The following is an 18,052-nucleotide window of genomic DNA, read 5'->3' as shown; positions in this document are numbered from 1 at the left end:
ATAACTTAATACCTGGAATGATGCTAAGAAGGATTAAAAAAATAAACGGCCCTACCGTCAAGGCATTTACGATCTAACAGGAGATATATGAAATATATAAATACAGTCATGCACTGCATAAAGACGTTTTGATCAACAGAAGGTCCACATATAAGATAGTGGTCCCCTAAGATCATAATGGAGCTGGAAGATTCCTATCACTTAGTGACGTCATAGCCATCACAACGTCCTAGAGCAACAAATTACTCACTGAGGAGCAATAGGCTATACCATGTAGTGTAGGTGCGTTATACCATCTCGTTTTGTGTAAGTACACTCTCTGATGTTCGCACGATAAAATTGCCTTATGGAGCATTTCTCAGAACGTATCCCCGTTGTTAAGCAAAGTATGACTGTAATAACAGTTAGAAAAACTGTCATTTCAGTGTATAAAAATGCCATAGATTAAAAGGAAAAAAACATTTTTAAATCAAAGAATTCCAGATAATTCTACAAATATGTTGTATCTGAGCTGACAACCGAAGCATGGGAAAGATTAGATTTCGATAGGGGATTTGCGTGGGCAATGTGGGATGGGGTTGTCTTCATGGTATTAATAGTTAAAGTAGGGCCAAGCCCGTGGCGCACTGCACTGGAGAGAGTGCGGCGCTGGGAGCGCAGCGTCGCTCCAGCCGCTGGTTCGGATCCTATATAGGACTGGCCGGCGCACTCACTGGCTGAGTGCCGGTCACGAAAAAGACCAAAAAAAAAAAAAAAAAAAAAAAAAAAAAAAAAAAAAAAATTAGTTAAAGTAAAATGAGCGAGCCTTTAAATGGTGAGAACTTCCTTGTAGGGTCTGCAGCATATCCAGCACGCTTGAAGGATTGTACAAATAGATGAAAAAACAAGGCTGGGACTAGTTATTGGGTGAGCTGTATATGTCCCAAAAACTCTATAGCAAAAACAGTGTTATTCAGTGGATAAGGGCAAAGGCTCAGGCATCAAATACACTGCTTTTAAATCTCACTTATTTACTGTGTGACTCGAGGTAATTTAATATGCTCTATAACTATTTAAAAAATGAGGGTAGAGGGCCGAGCCCGTGGCGCCCTGGAGAGAGTGTAGCGCTGGGAGCGCAGCGACGCTTTTGCTGCGGGTTCGGATCCTATATGGGAATGGCCGGCGGTCACAAAAAAGACAAAAAAAAAAAAAAAAAAAAAAAAAAAGAGGGTAGAAATGTCTACATCTTTTCATTAAGAGGCTTGAGACTATATCTGAGGGGACCTCAAAAATTTGTGGAAAAATAGAATTAAAAGACTATATGAATTCTTCCATGAACTTTTTGAAGTACCATCATACTTAGTGTTATAAATAAGATATATGATTTAGCTTATAGGGAAAAATTTCATGCATCAGTGGAAAATTATTCATTATCTAGACTCTAGAGGACACCGCTTCAGGCTACCTGATTCTGATTCTGTGGCAGGTATTTTACATCTTTGTAGATTTTTGATGACTGATAGCAGCAAAATAATTCTTGTCTATGACATGCAAATTCAGTCCTGTCAGACAGAGATTGAATCGACTTCCATCTGCCACAGTGGAAGAAACAAGTTTTGCCTCCATCTGCACGTTTATTTCAACATTCCTTCACTCTTTATAAATTTGTGCTTTTTTGACTTATTTTAGCTGATTATGACATCTTCCTGGATCCCTCATTGATTGAGTTAAATAAAACCTTTAATACATGTTTATTTTATATCTATATGAGAGTCATTTTATCTTTCTTCTGGGACTTAATTATCCCTGCTATTAATTTGCTAATATTTATCCATATTGTGTATAGCTGTGGTTCATTCGTATTAACTTTGAATACATGTCAGTGTATTTATCCATATTTTAAAAATCCAAGAGTGTTGATACATTGACTAGATTTACTATAAGCACAAAATAAATGTATTTGAAAAAATATTTTGCCTAGGCCTTCATAACTTATCATACCTCTCCTCTTCATTATTGCCTTCCCAAAACCTTCTTCAGTGCCCCTTTCACCTCCTTATTCCTTAAAGTATAGATGAGCGGATTCAACATGGGAGTCACCAGGTTGTAGAAGAGAGTGAGAAACTTGCCTTGGTCTTGGGAAGAGCTGTTTCCTGGCTGCATATACATATAGATGATGCTCCCGTAAAACAGGGAGACCACTGTGAGGTGGGAGCTACAGGTGTTGAAGGCCTTCCATCGCCCGGCAGCTGACTTGATTCTCAGCACTGCTGCGGCAATGTAGCCGTAGGAGACAAGAATAAGGGTGAGCGGCAGTAGGACAATGAGAATCGCAAAGGTAAAGGCCAGCATTTCCACTGCACGGGCATCCACACAAGCCATCTTGATCAGTGCTGGCATTTCACAGAGGAAATGGTTAACGCGGCGGCGGCCACATCTGGAGAGAGTCATTGTTAGTGGGGACATGACAATGGCATTGACGAGTCCACTCCCCCAGGCCACAGCCACTAGTTGTAAACAGAGCTGTGGGTGCATAATGACCATATAGTGCAAAGGTTTGCAGACAGCGGCATAGCGGTCATATGCCATGACAGCCAGAAGGATGCACTCGATTCCCCCAACAGAAAGGAAAGAGAAAAGTTGAACAACACAGCCGGCATAGCTGATAGTCTTATCAGGGCCCCAGAGGTTTACTAGCATCTGTGGGATACAACTAGTACTGAAGCAGAGATCTAGAAAGGAAAGATTTGCCAGAAAAAAATACATTGGGGTACGAAGTCGAGGGTCCAATATACACACAAGGATTATGGTTGAATTTCCCAGCACAGCGACTGAATACAGAGTAAAATTTACTATGAAGAGCACCATCTCCAGCTTGGGACGGTCAGAGAAGCCCACCAAGATAAAACTATGATCTGAGCTGTCATTGGATTTTTCCATTGCCTTCCTTTCACATCATCTGTATAACTGGTAAGAACAAAATGAAGAATATTTAATTTCTATTTTCTGAAAACCCTTGAATATCAGGATTTGGGGGGAACATATAGCTGTCAAGTCTAACAACGCATCCAGTAACAGAATATTCTCTGCCCAGCTATATAAGCTGTTCATCATTTGTTCAAACACATAAAGCAAATTATTCTATTGCTGGAAAATTCCAACTTATAGTCATCATCTTTTTATAAACTTCTCCTTATGATTCATAAGACAAAGTATTTTAACTTTATTGAATGTACTAGGGTACTTAAAAAAGTTTGTGGAAAAATAGAATTAAAAGAATCTTTCCATGAACTTTTGAAGTACCCTCGTACATCACATCTAATCCCTGTTCATATGACATCCATTAACATAATTAGAGGCAGTTACCACACCTTGACTAAATTTTCTTTAGGCCAAGACATTCACTTCACTTCAACTCTTTTTATATAACAAAGTTATCAGGTGTATTATTACCCTAGTAACTCTCTTCCATATGCCCTTGATATTGACAATGATCTTCTGAAAATGTGGGAATGAGGGCTAAGGTTTTGAAAAATACGAAGTATAGGAAAATTGCTGCCTACTATGAGCTAGACTATTATAATTTATAATGTGTTGAAAGTATGCATTTATTTCACAGTGTCAATGTTACCTTTTTACTTAAGATGTAATTGTGTCTACTAAATATCCTCATTCTTTATTCACACGAAATGTTGTCAACTCAGACCTCTACAATTCACTTTTTTTTTAAGTAAGAAAATATTGCAACCTAGATTGCCAAGGTCAGAGAGGATATTCTGTCCAGTAATAAAATGGCAACTTTGGATATATTTTGTCTTCAGTCAGCCTTTTGGAAATGTCAGAGCAATGTGATTAGCTTGCAGAAGAGAGGTGTGTGGCAATGGGAATGAATGGAGAGAAAGGGAAGGAAAATGTTGTAAATAAGAGAAATTTAAAATGGAGTAATAAGTTCTGGTGCTTTAAGGTGACAATAGCAAATAATATTGTATTGTATATTTCAAGATAGCCAGTAAAGAAGATCTTGAAAGTTGTAACCACAAAGAAATGATAAATGTTTAGTTGATAGATACACTAACTATTTGGATTAGATCATTATACAGTATATGCATGTATTGAAACAATAAACTGTACTCCATAAACATGTACAATGTAAAATAAGTAAATTAAAATAAAAAAATAATAATTTTAAAAAGTAAATAAAAAACAGATTGACCCTAATATGGCTAAGAGGAATAAAGAGAACTGGATTCATAAAAGACTCACTCAATGGGATTAAAGAATACTAGGATAATGACGAAATGACAGAGAAAGGGAGACACGTGTGAAAATAGAACAGCAGGTACAGAAGGAAGCATACCTCATACCCTTAGTCTTCTTGGTTCTTTGATAACTCAAGCATAAATAACAAGTCTAAAATTGTTAAATGGATATTATGAAATACTTAGACCACTGTGTGATATAAAGAAATAAGGGCTACTTTTAACAATAGTATTTTCAGTTAGGAAACGAGGGAAAAATAAAGGCACAGTCAAACTTAAATTTTTATAACAGATATTTTGATTTTCAGATAAAAAACTTATCTTTGGTGAAAACTTCTTGACATTGAAGTTCTTAGAGTAAATTTATTTTTCACAGACAAACACTAGTATACCAAAGTAGTAGAAAAATTTCTCCATTTTTCTGTAGTCATCTAGGCTTGCCTGATTTCAGCTTTCACAAGGGATATAGAGAGAACACATATTAATGTTTTTTCTTCTGGTTTGGTTTGCTATCTGGGATTTTGCAAAAGATTATGCAGTTAATATAGGTAGAAAATAACAGTAAGGTTATGATAATAATGCACCAGAAATTGTATAGAAGTGGTCACAAAGATCTCAGTTTTTTAAGAAACAGGCTGACAATCAAGCCCCAAACTCTCTTTTATGCTTTGGATTCTAGTTTCTTTCTGAAGACAAAAGAGTAAAAACCATGTGATTCCTTTTTCTTATAATTTGATTAAAACGATAGGGTAATAGGATAGCACTACTTTAGAGAAAAGGTAAAATGGAATAATTGCCATAGGGTTGTTATATTATAGAGAAAAAAGGCAATTGTAATATAAAATAGCATTAACATACTTCCTCTGTCTACCTGCCATTTGGGCCAAATACCCGGCCTCCAAGAGGCTTTCTGAAGCTGTCAACTAAAGCCCCAAGGAAAGGATTTCTTGCTTACCCCAGAAAAAAACCAGTGCAGATGTGGGTGCTCTTATAGATCCAGGAAAAAATAGAAGACTAGCCTCTTAGTACCAAAGATGGTGGCTGGAAGTTGGCATAACATGTTTTCTTGTTGGGACCATGGGAACTCTATGCTCCTTCGGGTAATTAGCTGGTGCTGCAGAAGTGAAGAGTATATTCTTAGGGGAAATCTTGGAATAACATCAGATGATTGGGAATCAAACTCTTAGATTCTTTTTGTTTGGTTTTGTTTTAGTATAGAGCCACAGTTGTTTGTATCTCTAAGATCTGCTTTTTATTCCTATGGTAAAATACTTCTGGTGTTTGGTGGGTCAAAAAGGTCAAGTTTGGCAACACAGTGCAAATGTCAACAGCTTTGAACACCTCTTTATCTTTGAATTAAAATGAGATTTAGTCAGTTGTCTGAGGAAAGAATTTTAAAGTCCAATTTCTTCCTATTTTAACATAATTTTAAAAATAATAATTCAAAAGAGTATGTTATTTTTGTCTTTGTCACTTGATTTGTAACTTATTTTCAGCTTGGGTTAGTAATGTAGTAAATATAAAATAAATACGTGCAATTTGATACATTGATGTTCTTTAAATTATATTCAAATGAAAAACTGAAACCACATTGTTTGCCCTTTGGAGAAGGTAAAATTGGCCCCGAAGAACTTCCAAAATGATGATGTTGTCTCTAACCATTGAAAGTAAGGACTAGAGAGATTCCTTTAAGAGAGGTGCAAAGCCTAAAAACAAACATTGAGCATACTCACTGATATGAGATGTTAAAGCTTACATGTTTTCCTCAAACTGATGTTATTTGAAACTCATGACTAACCTTACAAAGCTCATTTCAGAATCAGAACATATATATGTTACCTGGGTTTGAAATAGTGTCATTTTATAGTTATTATAAAAATAGGAATCAAGTAAAAAAAATGTAAGAATCAAATATTATGGCCAATGAACCAACTACAACCGCTCAATAAGTTCTCAGAGAAATCCTGGTAATCGTTTTTAGAAACAGAAAAATATTTTGGAAACAGAAACAGTTTTTGGCAACACATATGTAGAACAGACAGCAAGTATTTTTAGTGATCAAAGAGCTTTTTGAACAATTAGGAATTTTCCAATAAATAAGAATTACACTTACCTGGACAAGGCAAATGGGCAAAATAGAATGAGATACAAGTTACTGAAATAGTAATACATATGGTCCCAAACACAACATTTTTCAGCCTTGTGTATAATTACATTAATACAAATTAACACAAAAATGAGTTATGGCTTTTCTCATTTTATATTACAAATACTTTTCAGTTTGGTAACATTCACTCTGTGAGGCAATAAAAGAATAGCACTTTAATACAGTGTGTGTGCAAATGTAAATCATTTTTAATTTTTGGTAGATAATTTTATCAAATTTTTGGAAATGTGAAAAATGCACAAGTCTTTGACCTATTAATTTCACTTTCAGGAATTTATTATTAGGAATGCTTGCATAAGGGCATAAGGATATATACATAGCACAGTCACATTGTGGATAAAATAAGGAAACAGACTAAATGTTCATCTACTGAATATTGGTTAAGTCAATATTTGCACAGTCATAACTAAATAACATAAAATCACCAAAAAAAGGATGTGGTGTGTGTGTGCATACATGTGTGTATTGATATGGAAACAAAACCAAAATATATTAATATATTTTAAGCACATCATAAATATTTTAAATGTACTTATTAAATATATTAAAATTTTACTAAGTATAGATTAAATATAAATTATGTTAAATAGTACTATATTTATAATTGAAATTAATAAAATTATTAAAAATTATTATATAATAAACATATAAAATATATTAAGCTTTTGAAAAATAATGTTTAATATTTTAGATATAATGCATCCCCATTTCTAAAATACTATGGTTTTATTATGGTCTTTCTTTCTTTCTTAGCTTCCACTTATTAGTGAGGACATGTGCCTGGCTTATTTCACTTAACATAATTTTCTTTAAGATCATCCATGTTGCTGTGAATGGCAGAATTTCATTTTTTTTTAGACTTGAGAATTTCAGTTTATTTATTTATTTTTATTGGTTATGAATATTTATGATACAAAGCTGATTGTCACTCCTCATGCCCAAGATGTGAAGGCCAGATTCATACTGGCACAATGCCCATTACCACAAATTGCCTTTGTACCCCAGGCCCCCCACCCAGTTATCCGCAACCTCCCTCCCCCTCCTCCTTTCCCCTCCACTCCACTTTGTATCCCAAGGTATGTTCTGTCCCTCTGCAAGTTCAATGCACCACTGTGGTCTTTCTTTCCTTTTTTCTTTCTCTCTTAGCTCCCACTTATGAGTGAGGACATGAGGTGTTTTTCCCTCTGTGCTTTGCTTATATCATTCAACACAAGTTTCTCCAAGCTCATCCATGTTGTTGCAAATGGGAGAATTTCATACTTTTTCATGGCAGAGTAGTATTCCACTGTGTGTATATACCACAGTTCCCTTATCCAATCATCCATCGATGGACATTAAGGTTGGCTCCACGTCTTGGCTATTGTAAACAGAGCTGTGATGAACATGGGAGTGCAGGTGTCCCTTCAACATAATGATTTCCATTCCTCTGCATATATACCCAGAAGAGGGATTGCTGGATTGTATGGAAGATCTATCTGTAGTTGTTTGAGAAACCTCCATACTGTTTTCCATAGTGGCTGTACTAATTTACAATCTCACTGTAGAGATAGGGCTGGGTCTCTGGTGCTCACAGGCCCCACCTGCCTGTTCACAAACCCTTCACATGCAGGTCTATGAGCTAGGTAACCAGCAAAAAGGTCCTTGGAGCCTTGATTGAAGTAGGAAAAGTCTTTATTTAGCACACTATGAGCCAAACAGTCCACAGAGAAACTCAGAAACTCAACTGCTACTGGCAAAGTCCAAGGAAAAACTGAGCAGCTGCCAGCAGAGTAAACATGTTCTATTTTTAGACTTGAGCTCTGCCAGGCAAGCCTGCTTCACAAACTGAATAACACACAAAAGCAATTAACTAAAAAGATACATTGGTGCACATGCGCATTAACTCCACCCACACACAACTTGTTTACAAGAAATGTGCTGCTTGACCCCCACCCAGACCTGAGTCAAGGGAACCTGACTAAATTATCCTATCTTCCCCACTCTCACCAACAGTGCAGGACTGTTCCCTTTTCTCCACACCCTTGTCAACATTTGTTATTCACCATATTTTTTATTTTAGCCAGTCTAACTGGGGTGAAGTGGTAGTTTTAATTTGCATTTCCCTGATGACTAGTAATGTTGAGCATTTTTTTCATGTACCTGTTGGCCATTGGTATGTCTTCCTTTGAAAAATGTCTATTCAGCTCCTTTGCCCATTTTTTAATTGGGTTATTTGTTTTTTCACTGTGTAATTGCTTGAGTTCCTTGTATATTATGGATATTAATCCCTTGTCAGATGCATAGTTAGTGAGAATTTTCTCCCATTCTGTAGGTTGTCGTGTCACTCTGTTGATTGTTTCCTTTACCGTGCAGAAGCTTTTTAGTTTGGTATAGTCCCATTTGTTTATTTTTTCTTTTGCTGCTTGTGCTTTGGGGCTCATGTTCATAAAGTCTGTGCCCAGGCCTAGTTCCTGAAGTGTTTCACCTATATTTTGCCTTAGTAATTTTACAGTTTCAAGTCTTATATTTAAGCCTTTAATCCACATTGAGTAGATTTTAGTATTCGGTGAGAGGTGCATATCTAGTTTCATTATTCTGCATATGGATATCCAATTTTGCCAGCACCACTTGAAGAGACAGTCTTTTCTCAGGTGTAAGTTTTTGTTTTGTTTGTCAAATATCAGATGGCTGTAAGCCTGAGGAGTGATTTCTGGGTTCTCAATTCTGCTCCACTGGTTGGAGTGTCTATTTTTATGCCAGTACCATGCTGTTTTGGTTACAATCGCTTTGTAGTGTAATTTGAAGTCAGGTAGAGTTATGCCTCCAGCTTTATTTTTTTTGCTCAGGATTGCTTTGGGGTCTTTTGTTGTTCCATATGAAAGTTAAGATTGTTTTTTCCATTTCTGTGAAGAATGTCATTGGTATTTTGATGGGGATTGCATTGAATCTGTACATCACTTTGGTTAGTATAGACACAATGTTAATTCTTCCAATCCAAGAGCATGGAATATCTTTCCATCTTTTTGTGTCTTCTTTAATTTCTTTCAGAAGTGGTTTGTAGTTCTCATTGTAGAGATCTTTCACCTCCTTGGTTAAATTGATCCTTAGGTATTTTATTTTTTTCTTGACAATTGTAAATGGGCTTACTTTATTTCTCTTACTGTTAGTTCATTATTTGATTATATAATGCAACTGATTTGGGGACATTTATTTTGTATCCTGCAATGTTACTTAAGTTATTAACCAGCTCTAGGAGTTTTTTGATAGGGTCTTTAGGTTATTCTATATATAGTATCATGTCATCTGCAAATAGAGACAGTTTGACTTTGTCTTTTCCAGTCTGAATTCCCTTTATTTCTTTCTCTTGCCTGATTGCTCTGGCTAGTACCTCTAGTACTATGTAAATAGAAGTGGTAAGAGTGGACATCCTTGTCTTATTACTGTTCTTAAGGGAAAGGCCTTCAATTTTTCCCAATTCAGAATGATACTCATGGTGGGCTTGTTGTAAATGGCTTTTATTGTGTTGAGATACTTTCCTTCTATACCTAATATGCTGAGAGTCTTTATCATAAAGTGATGTTGAATTTTGTCAAATACTTTTTCAGCATCTATTGAGATAATCATATGGTCTTTGACCTTGAGTTTGTTGATGTGATGTATCACATTTATTGACTTTCATATGTTGAACCATCCTTGCATCCCTGGGATGAATCCTACTTGATCATAGTGTATAATTATTTTAATGTTGCTGTATTCTGATTGCTAACATTTTGTTGAGGATTTTAGCATCTAGGTTCATCAAGGATATTGGCCTGTAATTTTCTTTTTTTGTTGTGTCTTTATCTGGTTTTGGTATCAGAGTTATGTTGAACTCATAGAATGAGTTTAGGAAAGTAGCTTCTGTTTCAATTTTTTGGAATAGTTTGAGGAGAATTGGTATTAACTCCTCTTTAAAAGTGTGCTAGAATTCAGCTGTAAAGCCATCTGGACATGGGCTTTTCTTTGTTGAAAGATTGCTGATTACTGCTTCAATCTTGTTGCTTGTTATTGGTCTGTTCAAGTTTTCTATCTCTTCTTGGTTCAGTCTGGGTAGTTTGTAAGTGTCTAGAAACTTATCCATGTCTTCCAGATTTTTATATTTGTTGTCATATAGTTGTTTATAATAGTCTTTAATGATTCTTTGTATTTCTGTGGTATTGGTTGTAATGTCTCCCTTTTCATTTCTCATTTTTGTTATTTGGGTTTTCTCTCTTCTTTTTTTTTTTTGTTAACCTAGCTAATGTTTTGTCTAATCTATTTATTTTCTTGAAAAACCAACTTTTTGTTTTGTTGATCTTTCCTATCGTTTTTTTGGGTCTCTATTTCATTTAGTTCTGCTCTGAGCTTAATTATTTCTTTCCATCTACTACATTTAGGTTTGACTTGGTGTTGTCAGCCCCACGCTCAGCCAGTGAGCGAACCGGCCATCCCTATATGGGATCCGAACCCGGGGCCTTGGTGTTATCAGCACCGCACTCTCCCGAGTGAGCCACGGGCCGGCCCTACATTTAGGTTTGGATTGTTGTTTTTCAAGTTCTTTGAGGCATAGTGTTAGGTCGTTTATTTTAAGTCTTTCCATTCTTTTGATGTAAGCATTTATTGCAATAAATTTGCCTTTTAGTACTGCTTTTGCAGTATCCCACAGGTTTTGGTATGATGTATTTTTATTTTCATTAGTTTCAAGAAATTTTTTGATTTCCTGTTTAATTTCTTCTAGGACCCATAGGTCTTTCAGGAGCATATTGTTTAGTTTCCATGTATTTGCATACTTTCCGCTGTTTTGTTTATTAATTTCCAGTTTTAGTCCATTGTGGTCTGAAAAGACTCTTGGAATGCTTTTAATTTTTAAAAATTTGCTGAGACTAGATTTGTGATCTAATATGTGGTCTATCCTGTAGTATCTTCCATGAACTGATTAGAAGAAGGTATATTCTTTACTTGTTGGGTGAAATGTTCTGTATATATCTGCCAGGTCTAGTTGGTCTAAAGTATAGATTAAATCCTGTGTCCCTTTGTTGATTTGTTGCCTGGAAGATCTGTCCCCTACTGAGAGAGGGGTGTTCATATCACCCACTATTAACATATTAGGGCCTATTTCTTCCTTTAGGTCTAAGGGTATTTTGTTTATATATCTGGATGCTCCAGTATTGGGTGCATACATATTTATGATTGTTATGTCTTCAAACTGGATAGATCCTTTTATCATTATATAGTGGCCATCGTTGTCTCTTTTTATGTTTTTTTGGTTTAAAGTCTATTTTGTCTGATATAAGAATAGCTACTCCTGCTTGTTTTGGGTTTCCATTTGCATGGTACATCTTTTTCCATCCCTTCACTTTTAGTCTGTGTGTATCTGTACAGGTGAGGTGGGTCTCTTGAAGGCAGCATATACTTGGGTCTAGCTTTTTAATCCAGTCAGTCAGTCTGTGTCTTTTGAATGGGGAGTTTAATCCATTCACATTTAGGGTTGTTATTGACAAGAATTGTTTAATTCCTATCATTTAATTGCTTTTGGTTTAGGTAATTAAAATATTTTTTCATCATTATTTCCCCTTTCATTTCTCTTCTTCAATGTTAGTTCAAAATTTAAGGTGGCATGATTTAGCTTCTTTCTCTTTCTCACTGGCATTTTTGTTTTAATGGTGGATTTTGCTCTTTCTTGTGTATTTGTGATAGTGATCATCATTATTCAGATTCCCAATGGACTTCCTTGAGAATTTCTTGCAGGGCTGGTCATATGGTGGTGGACTCCCACAACTTTTGTTTGTCTGGGAAATAAACTATTTCTCCTTCATTTCTGAAGGAGAGCCTTGCTGGGTAAAGAATTCTTGGCTGGCATTTTTTTTCTTTTAGTATTTTGAATATATCATTCCACTTTCTTCCAGCCTGTAGGGTTTCATTTGGGATGTGTGTTAGTCTGATGGTGGCTCCCCTATAGGTGACTTGTTACTTTTCTCTTGCTGCTTTTAGAATTCTCTCTTTGTCTTTGAGCTTTGAAAATTTAACTATAATGTGTCTTGGGGAGGATCTTTTTGGTTTGAATCTCTTTGGGGACCTTTGAGTTCCCTGGATCTGAAAGTCTGTATCTCTCCCTACACCTGGGAAGTTTTCTGTTACTATTTCCTTGAATAGGTTTTCAATACCTTTTCCTTTCTCATCCCCTTCTGGAATACTCACGATTCAGACGTTAGAGTGCTTGAGGTTGTCTGCTATCTCTCTTAGATATTCTTCATTATTTTTAATTCTTTTTTCCTTTTTTTTTTTCTGTCTGCCTGGGTTATTTCAAAAAGACAATCTTCAAGATCTGAAATTCTTTCTTCTGCTTGCTGTAGCCTGCTGCTCAAGCTCTCTGTTGTGTTTTTTATTTCATTGAGTGAATCTTTCTTTCTAGAAGTTCTGCTACACTCTTTTTAAGGTAATAATATCTTTGTAAATTTCCTCCTTCATATTCTAGATATTTTTTCTTGTTTCCTTGTGTTCTCTAATTGAGTCTTCTTTCATTTCTTCAAGTTTTCTTAAGATCATTGCTATGAATTCTTTTTCAGACACTTCAAGGATTCCCTGTTCCATAGAGTCTGAAATTTGAGCATTACTGTAATCCTTCAGTGGTGTCATATTTTCTGGTTTATTTGTAATTCTAGTATTTTTTCATTGACGTTTGGTCATTTGGTAGAGGGTTTGCTTCTTCTTTTACACTGAGGTTGGCTCTGAGGATAAAGATTTCTTCCTCTATTTGCAGGCTTTACTGGTGACTCTTCTTATATCAGTGTAGTCGAGTGAGCTGTAGGTTACCTGTGGAGTGGCCCTGGCTGCTACTGTGGTGGTCAATTGTCTTTGCTTGACAGTAGGTGTGGTAGTGGCTATATTACACCACCTTGGGTCTTGTTCCAGAATCTGTGGCCATAGAATGAGCCCCCAGTGGGTCTTTTTGGCTCACCTCAGCAGGGCTTCCATGGGTCCTGGCACCTCCCTCTGGGTCCAAGGAGTGGGGAAGAGTCTCCCATGCTGCGCACATCTCCTCAGCTCATTGTGGTGGGGCAGGCCGTGGGTCCTGGTGCCTCATTCTTTTTTTATGGCTGAGTAGTAGTCCATTGTGTGGAACTTTCAGAAGGAGAGAACAAACCTATAGTTACTGGAGGTGGGAAAGGGGAAGGAAGAGAGGAGATAGGGAGTAGCTGGGTAAGGGACACAAGAAGTAATTACAATTTGTAATGATGAACATGCTAATAATATTGATTTGATCATCACAAACTGTGCACAAATACTGATGGTCAGCTTTGTACCCCATAAATATGTATAAATAAAAATAATTTAAAAAAGTAATGTGGTTTATGTAAATATGTGAAGATAACTGAAGTTCGAAGGAAGTGAATTTTCAATTTCACTTTTTATTCTTTCAGAAACTTTTAAAATGCTAACAGGTAACATATAACCATAATTATATGTTACTGTAACATTTAAAAGCATTAAATGAAATTTTGGAAGTAAATGAAAATCCTTTAGCTTGAGTTTAGTATTTAGATTTGGACCCAGAACAATTTAACCTCACAAAAGACACACAGTTTTGTGTTTTTTTAAAAATAAATTTTATTGTGTAAATTTAAGATATACAACATGATGTTATAAGATACACATGTATAGTAAAATGGTTACTGTAGTGGAACAAATTAACGTATTCATTATCTCACGTAGTTATCCATTTCCTCCCTACCTAGCCCCCATCCCTCAGTCCCCACCATGGCAAGAATGGCTATAATCTACTCATTTAGCAAAAATCCTGAATATAATACATTATTATTAACTAGAGTCCTCATATTGTACATTGGATCTTTCAACTTGTTCATTCTACATATTTGCTACTTTGTATCCTTCGACCTACATCTCCATTTCTTCCCCATATAACCATTGTTTTATAATTATAAATTATATAATTTATATATATAAATAATAATTATATATGTAACGTTTTTTAAAAAAAGATTTCACATATACATGAGAGTGTGCACTATTTTTCTTTCTATGTCTGACTTATTTCATTTAGCATAATATCCTCTAGGACCATCCATGTTTTGGTAAATGGGAGGATCTCCTCCTTTTTAAAAGCTGAATATTATTCCATTGTATATACAGTATTTACCACAGTTTCTTTATCCATTCATCCATTGATGGACACCTAGGTTGTTTCCATATCTTGGCTAGTGTGAATAGTGCTGAAATGAACATGAAGGTGCAGATATCTTTACAAGGTGGTGATTTCATTTCCTTTGGTTACACACTCAGAAGAGGAATTGCTGGGTCATATAGTAGTTCTATTCTTAATTTCTTTAGGAACCTCCATACAGTTTTCCATAATGGGTGCATGACTCTACATTCCCACTGATAGGATAGAGAGTCCAGAAATAAATCCAAACATAATACAGTCAACTAATTTTTGACAAGGGCACCAAAAAGACACAATGGGAAATTGATAGTCTCTGCAATAAATGGTGCTGGGAAGACTGGATTTCCACATGCTAGAGAATGAAATTACATCCTTATCTTACACCATACACAAAAATCATCTCAAAATCAATAAAAGACCTAAACCACAGAACTCTTAGGAAAAAAACATAGGGGGAAAGCTCCTTGACATTGGCCTTGACAATGATCTCTTGAATATTATACCAAAAGTCCAGGCTACAAAAGCAAAAGTAACTGATAAATGGGATCTCATCAAACTAAACTTGTGCACAGTAAAGAAAACAGTAAAAAAAAAAAAAAAAAAAAAAAGGCAACCTACAGATGGAGAAAAAATATTTGCAAACCATTTATCAAATAAGGGGTTAATAATATTCAAGAGTTAGAAAGAACTCATAAACTCAATTGCAAGAAAACATGTAACCGGATTAAAAAATGGGTGAACTTGAATAAGCATTTCTCCAAAGATGACATAAAAATGGCCAACAGGTACATGAAAATGTGGTCAACATCACTAATCATCAGGGAAATGCAAATCAAAACCACTATGAGATACCACCTCACACCTATTAGTATAGCTATTATCAAAAAGACAAATGTTGATGAGGATGTAGAGAAAAAGGATGCCTTGAACCCTGTTGGTGGGAATGTAGAACAAATACCTTTGTATCTCATTCCTAAAGCATAAAAATTATTTTAATCAGGTACATGCATGTTTTATAAAGCCCATGATTCTGTCGTTGACTATGAAACAGTATCACATTGATCCAGAGCGCTCCAGCTGCCCAGTTCTCTAACCCATATTAATGTAACCACATAATTAAATTCATAATTCCATTATTTTCTCAAAATACCCAGAAATTTGGTAGAAAATAAATAATGTTGCTTCTTTTACAGATTGACATTTAGGTAGAGAAAAATGTTTTCAAAGTCAAAGTAGAAAAACTGTAGATTCTCTTGATAAAATCTAGCATGGTTTCCATTAGATTTTTGCACGTTCCCTCTAAATTAAATTAAACTTTACTTTGATTCTGTGGGCTCGAATGCAACCTGCAAGCACAGCACTACCAAAAGTATTCTTACACAAACTACTAGTTTGTTAACAAATTGGCTTGATTTGCTAATTAAATGCTTAATTAGCTTGTACATTATATATATATATATTTTTTTTTTGACCGGCAAGGGGATTGCAACCCCAGGTATGGTCCGGTCCGGTCCGGTCTGGTCTGGTCCGCACCGCGCTCAGCCAGTGAGTGCACTAGCCATACCCTATATAGGATCCGAACCTGCGTCCTTGGGACTACCAGTGCTGCACTCTCCGAGTGAGCCACCGGACCAGCCCTTGTACATACTTTTCTACCTTCAGGTATTTTGTAATTCTTTAAGTGAGCCTAAAATTAATAAATATAAATACCTAGGAACAAAATGGAGAGTTTTAAGTCATTTGCTTTTTTTCTGTTTTTCCTGTATTCTAAATGAAAAGAAAATACACTCAGCTCATTAATTTATTGAATAATTGACTTATTTACCCTGATAGATAAGTTCTGAAAGAGATGAGAAAGGTAAGATGGAATTATAAATTGGAAAAACTGAAGAATGAGAAATGATTGGATTTATTGATAAAAAATAGTTTTTCTTAGGCCATTTCTGCTTTCTGTTAAAATTAAAATATGGCTACATTTACTCATGTGATTCTGTCCATGCATCTTTAGGGATTCTGGATGAGATCAAAGGGTAATATTTAAAACTAAAGCAGGCAGGAGAGTGATGTTCAACTTCCGCCGTTCTTTATAAAAGTTGGAAGGAAGAACAAGACCCTAGAGATCTCATTATAATAATTATTAGAACGGAGCTACTGATAACAATGATCTTTTCTTCATGTCCACAGGGATCTGGCTCTTGGAAGAGCAGAACTGATTAACATATTCTCCCCATGCGGCATGCAACTATTAAAAAGTTTCAAATGAGTTTCATTATCATTCACAAACTGGAGCGATCTCTAGAGTTATCTGTGTTAGAGGATAAACAGTCAATTAAGGACTGATTACAGTGAAGAGCTAAAGTGAGTCAGCCCGTCACTGTTGTCTCCCATTGCTTTACAGTGGCCTCTCAGAGCTACTCATCAGCCCCGGGGATTTACTCAGCAACATCATTCAACCACCAAATCTCAAACTTTTCCAACATAACTGGAATAATCATCCCTTCACTTCCTGATGGCATTTTGTTGAGCAGGGATTTAGTGAGAGTGTCTAAGAGGGCTATTCTCTCCTGGCAACTTTTTTGTTCTATACTGACCCTTCAAGAATAATTCTCATAAAACCTTCTAGTGCAGAATGTAGAACCTTCTAAGTATGCAATCAACTTTTATTCATCAAATATATTTGCAGGCAATGTGAAAGAAACTTGTGGTATAAATAAACATATGTATCTGCCTAAAGACACTGGGATATAAATAAATGTATATATCTGCCCTTAGGGATCTCACAATCCAGAGGAAGGTAAGAAGGAGGAAGTTACAACATTGTGTCAAAATTACTATCCTATTCAAGAGAAAAAGATAAACACTGGTTTATCTTTTGTGATTCTATTGTGTTTGTTAACTGCTCGTTATTTTTCATTCTATGATATTTTCACTTTCCATTAAATATAGTGTTTACTGCTGTATTCTCAATGCCTAGCTAGGTGTTAGCACATAGTAGTCACTCAACAAATAATTGTTGATTGTATCAGTTAATCTATAAAACGATAGTTAATATAACATACATTGAAAATTTGCTACTTTTACAATAAGCATTTGGCAAAAAAAAAAAGAGGCATAGGTAATTTTTGATGGAGTAGATTCTAAGAGCAAGTGATTGCAGTACTGACTTGGTACTGACAATAAAATGGTGACTATGTTTTATTTCCTTTTCATGCATCTTCGTTTACTGTAAGTAAATATTTTTTAGTTTACTGACCACTATGTATATGTAGCTTAATAATAAACAAAAAGAATAAACATAAATAAGTGGAAACAGGTGATGTATAGTAAAATTGGAGATTCATATGTATTATGTCCCAGAAACTCCACACCTATAGGAAAACATACACCAGAGAGGAAGATACAAGAATGTGGGTGACAGCTTTATTTGTAATAGCAAACACTGGAAAGCACATAAATGAATATTAATTG

The 18,052-nt window shown here is 35.5% G+C and overlaps 2 protein-coding genes across 2 annotated transcripts in view; one reads left to right on the top strand and one right to left on the bottom strand.

Annotated features, from left to right (window-relative positions):
* The window catches only part of LOC134377893 (zinc finger protein 184), a 944,311-nt gene that overhangs the window by 363,717 nt on the left and 562,542 nt on the right, over positions 1 to 18,052 (top strand). The gene's annotated exons all lie outside the window — the stretch shown is intronic.
* On the bottom strand, positions 1,993 to 2,919 carry LOC134377915 (putative olfactory receptor 2W6). The gene has a single exon (XM_063096726.1). The coding sequence runs from the start codon at positions 2,917 to 2,919 to the stop codon at positions 1,993 to 1,995; it is 927 nt and encodes a 308-aa protein (XP_062952796.1).

Source organism: Cynocephalus volans, chromosome 5, assembly GCF_027409185.1.
Source record: "Cynocephalus volans isolate mCynVol1 chromosome 5, mCynVol1.pri, whole genome shotgun sequence".
Taxonomy (NCBI): domain Eukaryota; kingdom Metazoa; phylum Chordata; class Mammalia; order Dermoptera; family Cynocephalidae; genus Cynocephalus; species Cynocephalus volans.
The sequence above is the reverse complement of the archived record's forward strand: the minus strand, read 5'-3'. Positions and strand labels throughout refer to the sequence as shown.

Bases quoted from the DNA above. Each gene is read 5' to 3' on its own strand.
- LOC134377915 (XM_063096726.1), bottom strand. From the start codon at position 2,919: ATGGAAAAATCCAATGACAGCTCAGATCATAGTTTTATCTTGGTGGGC.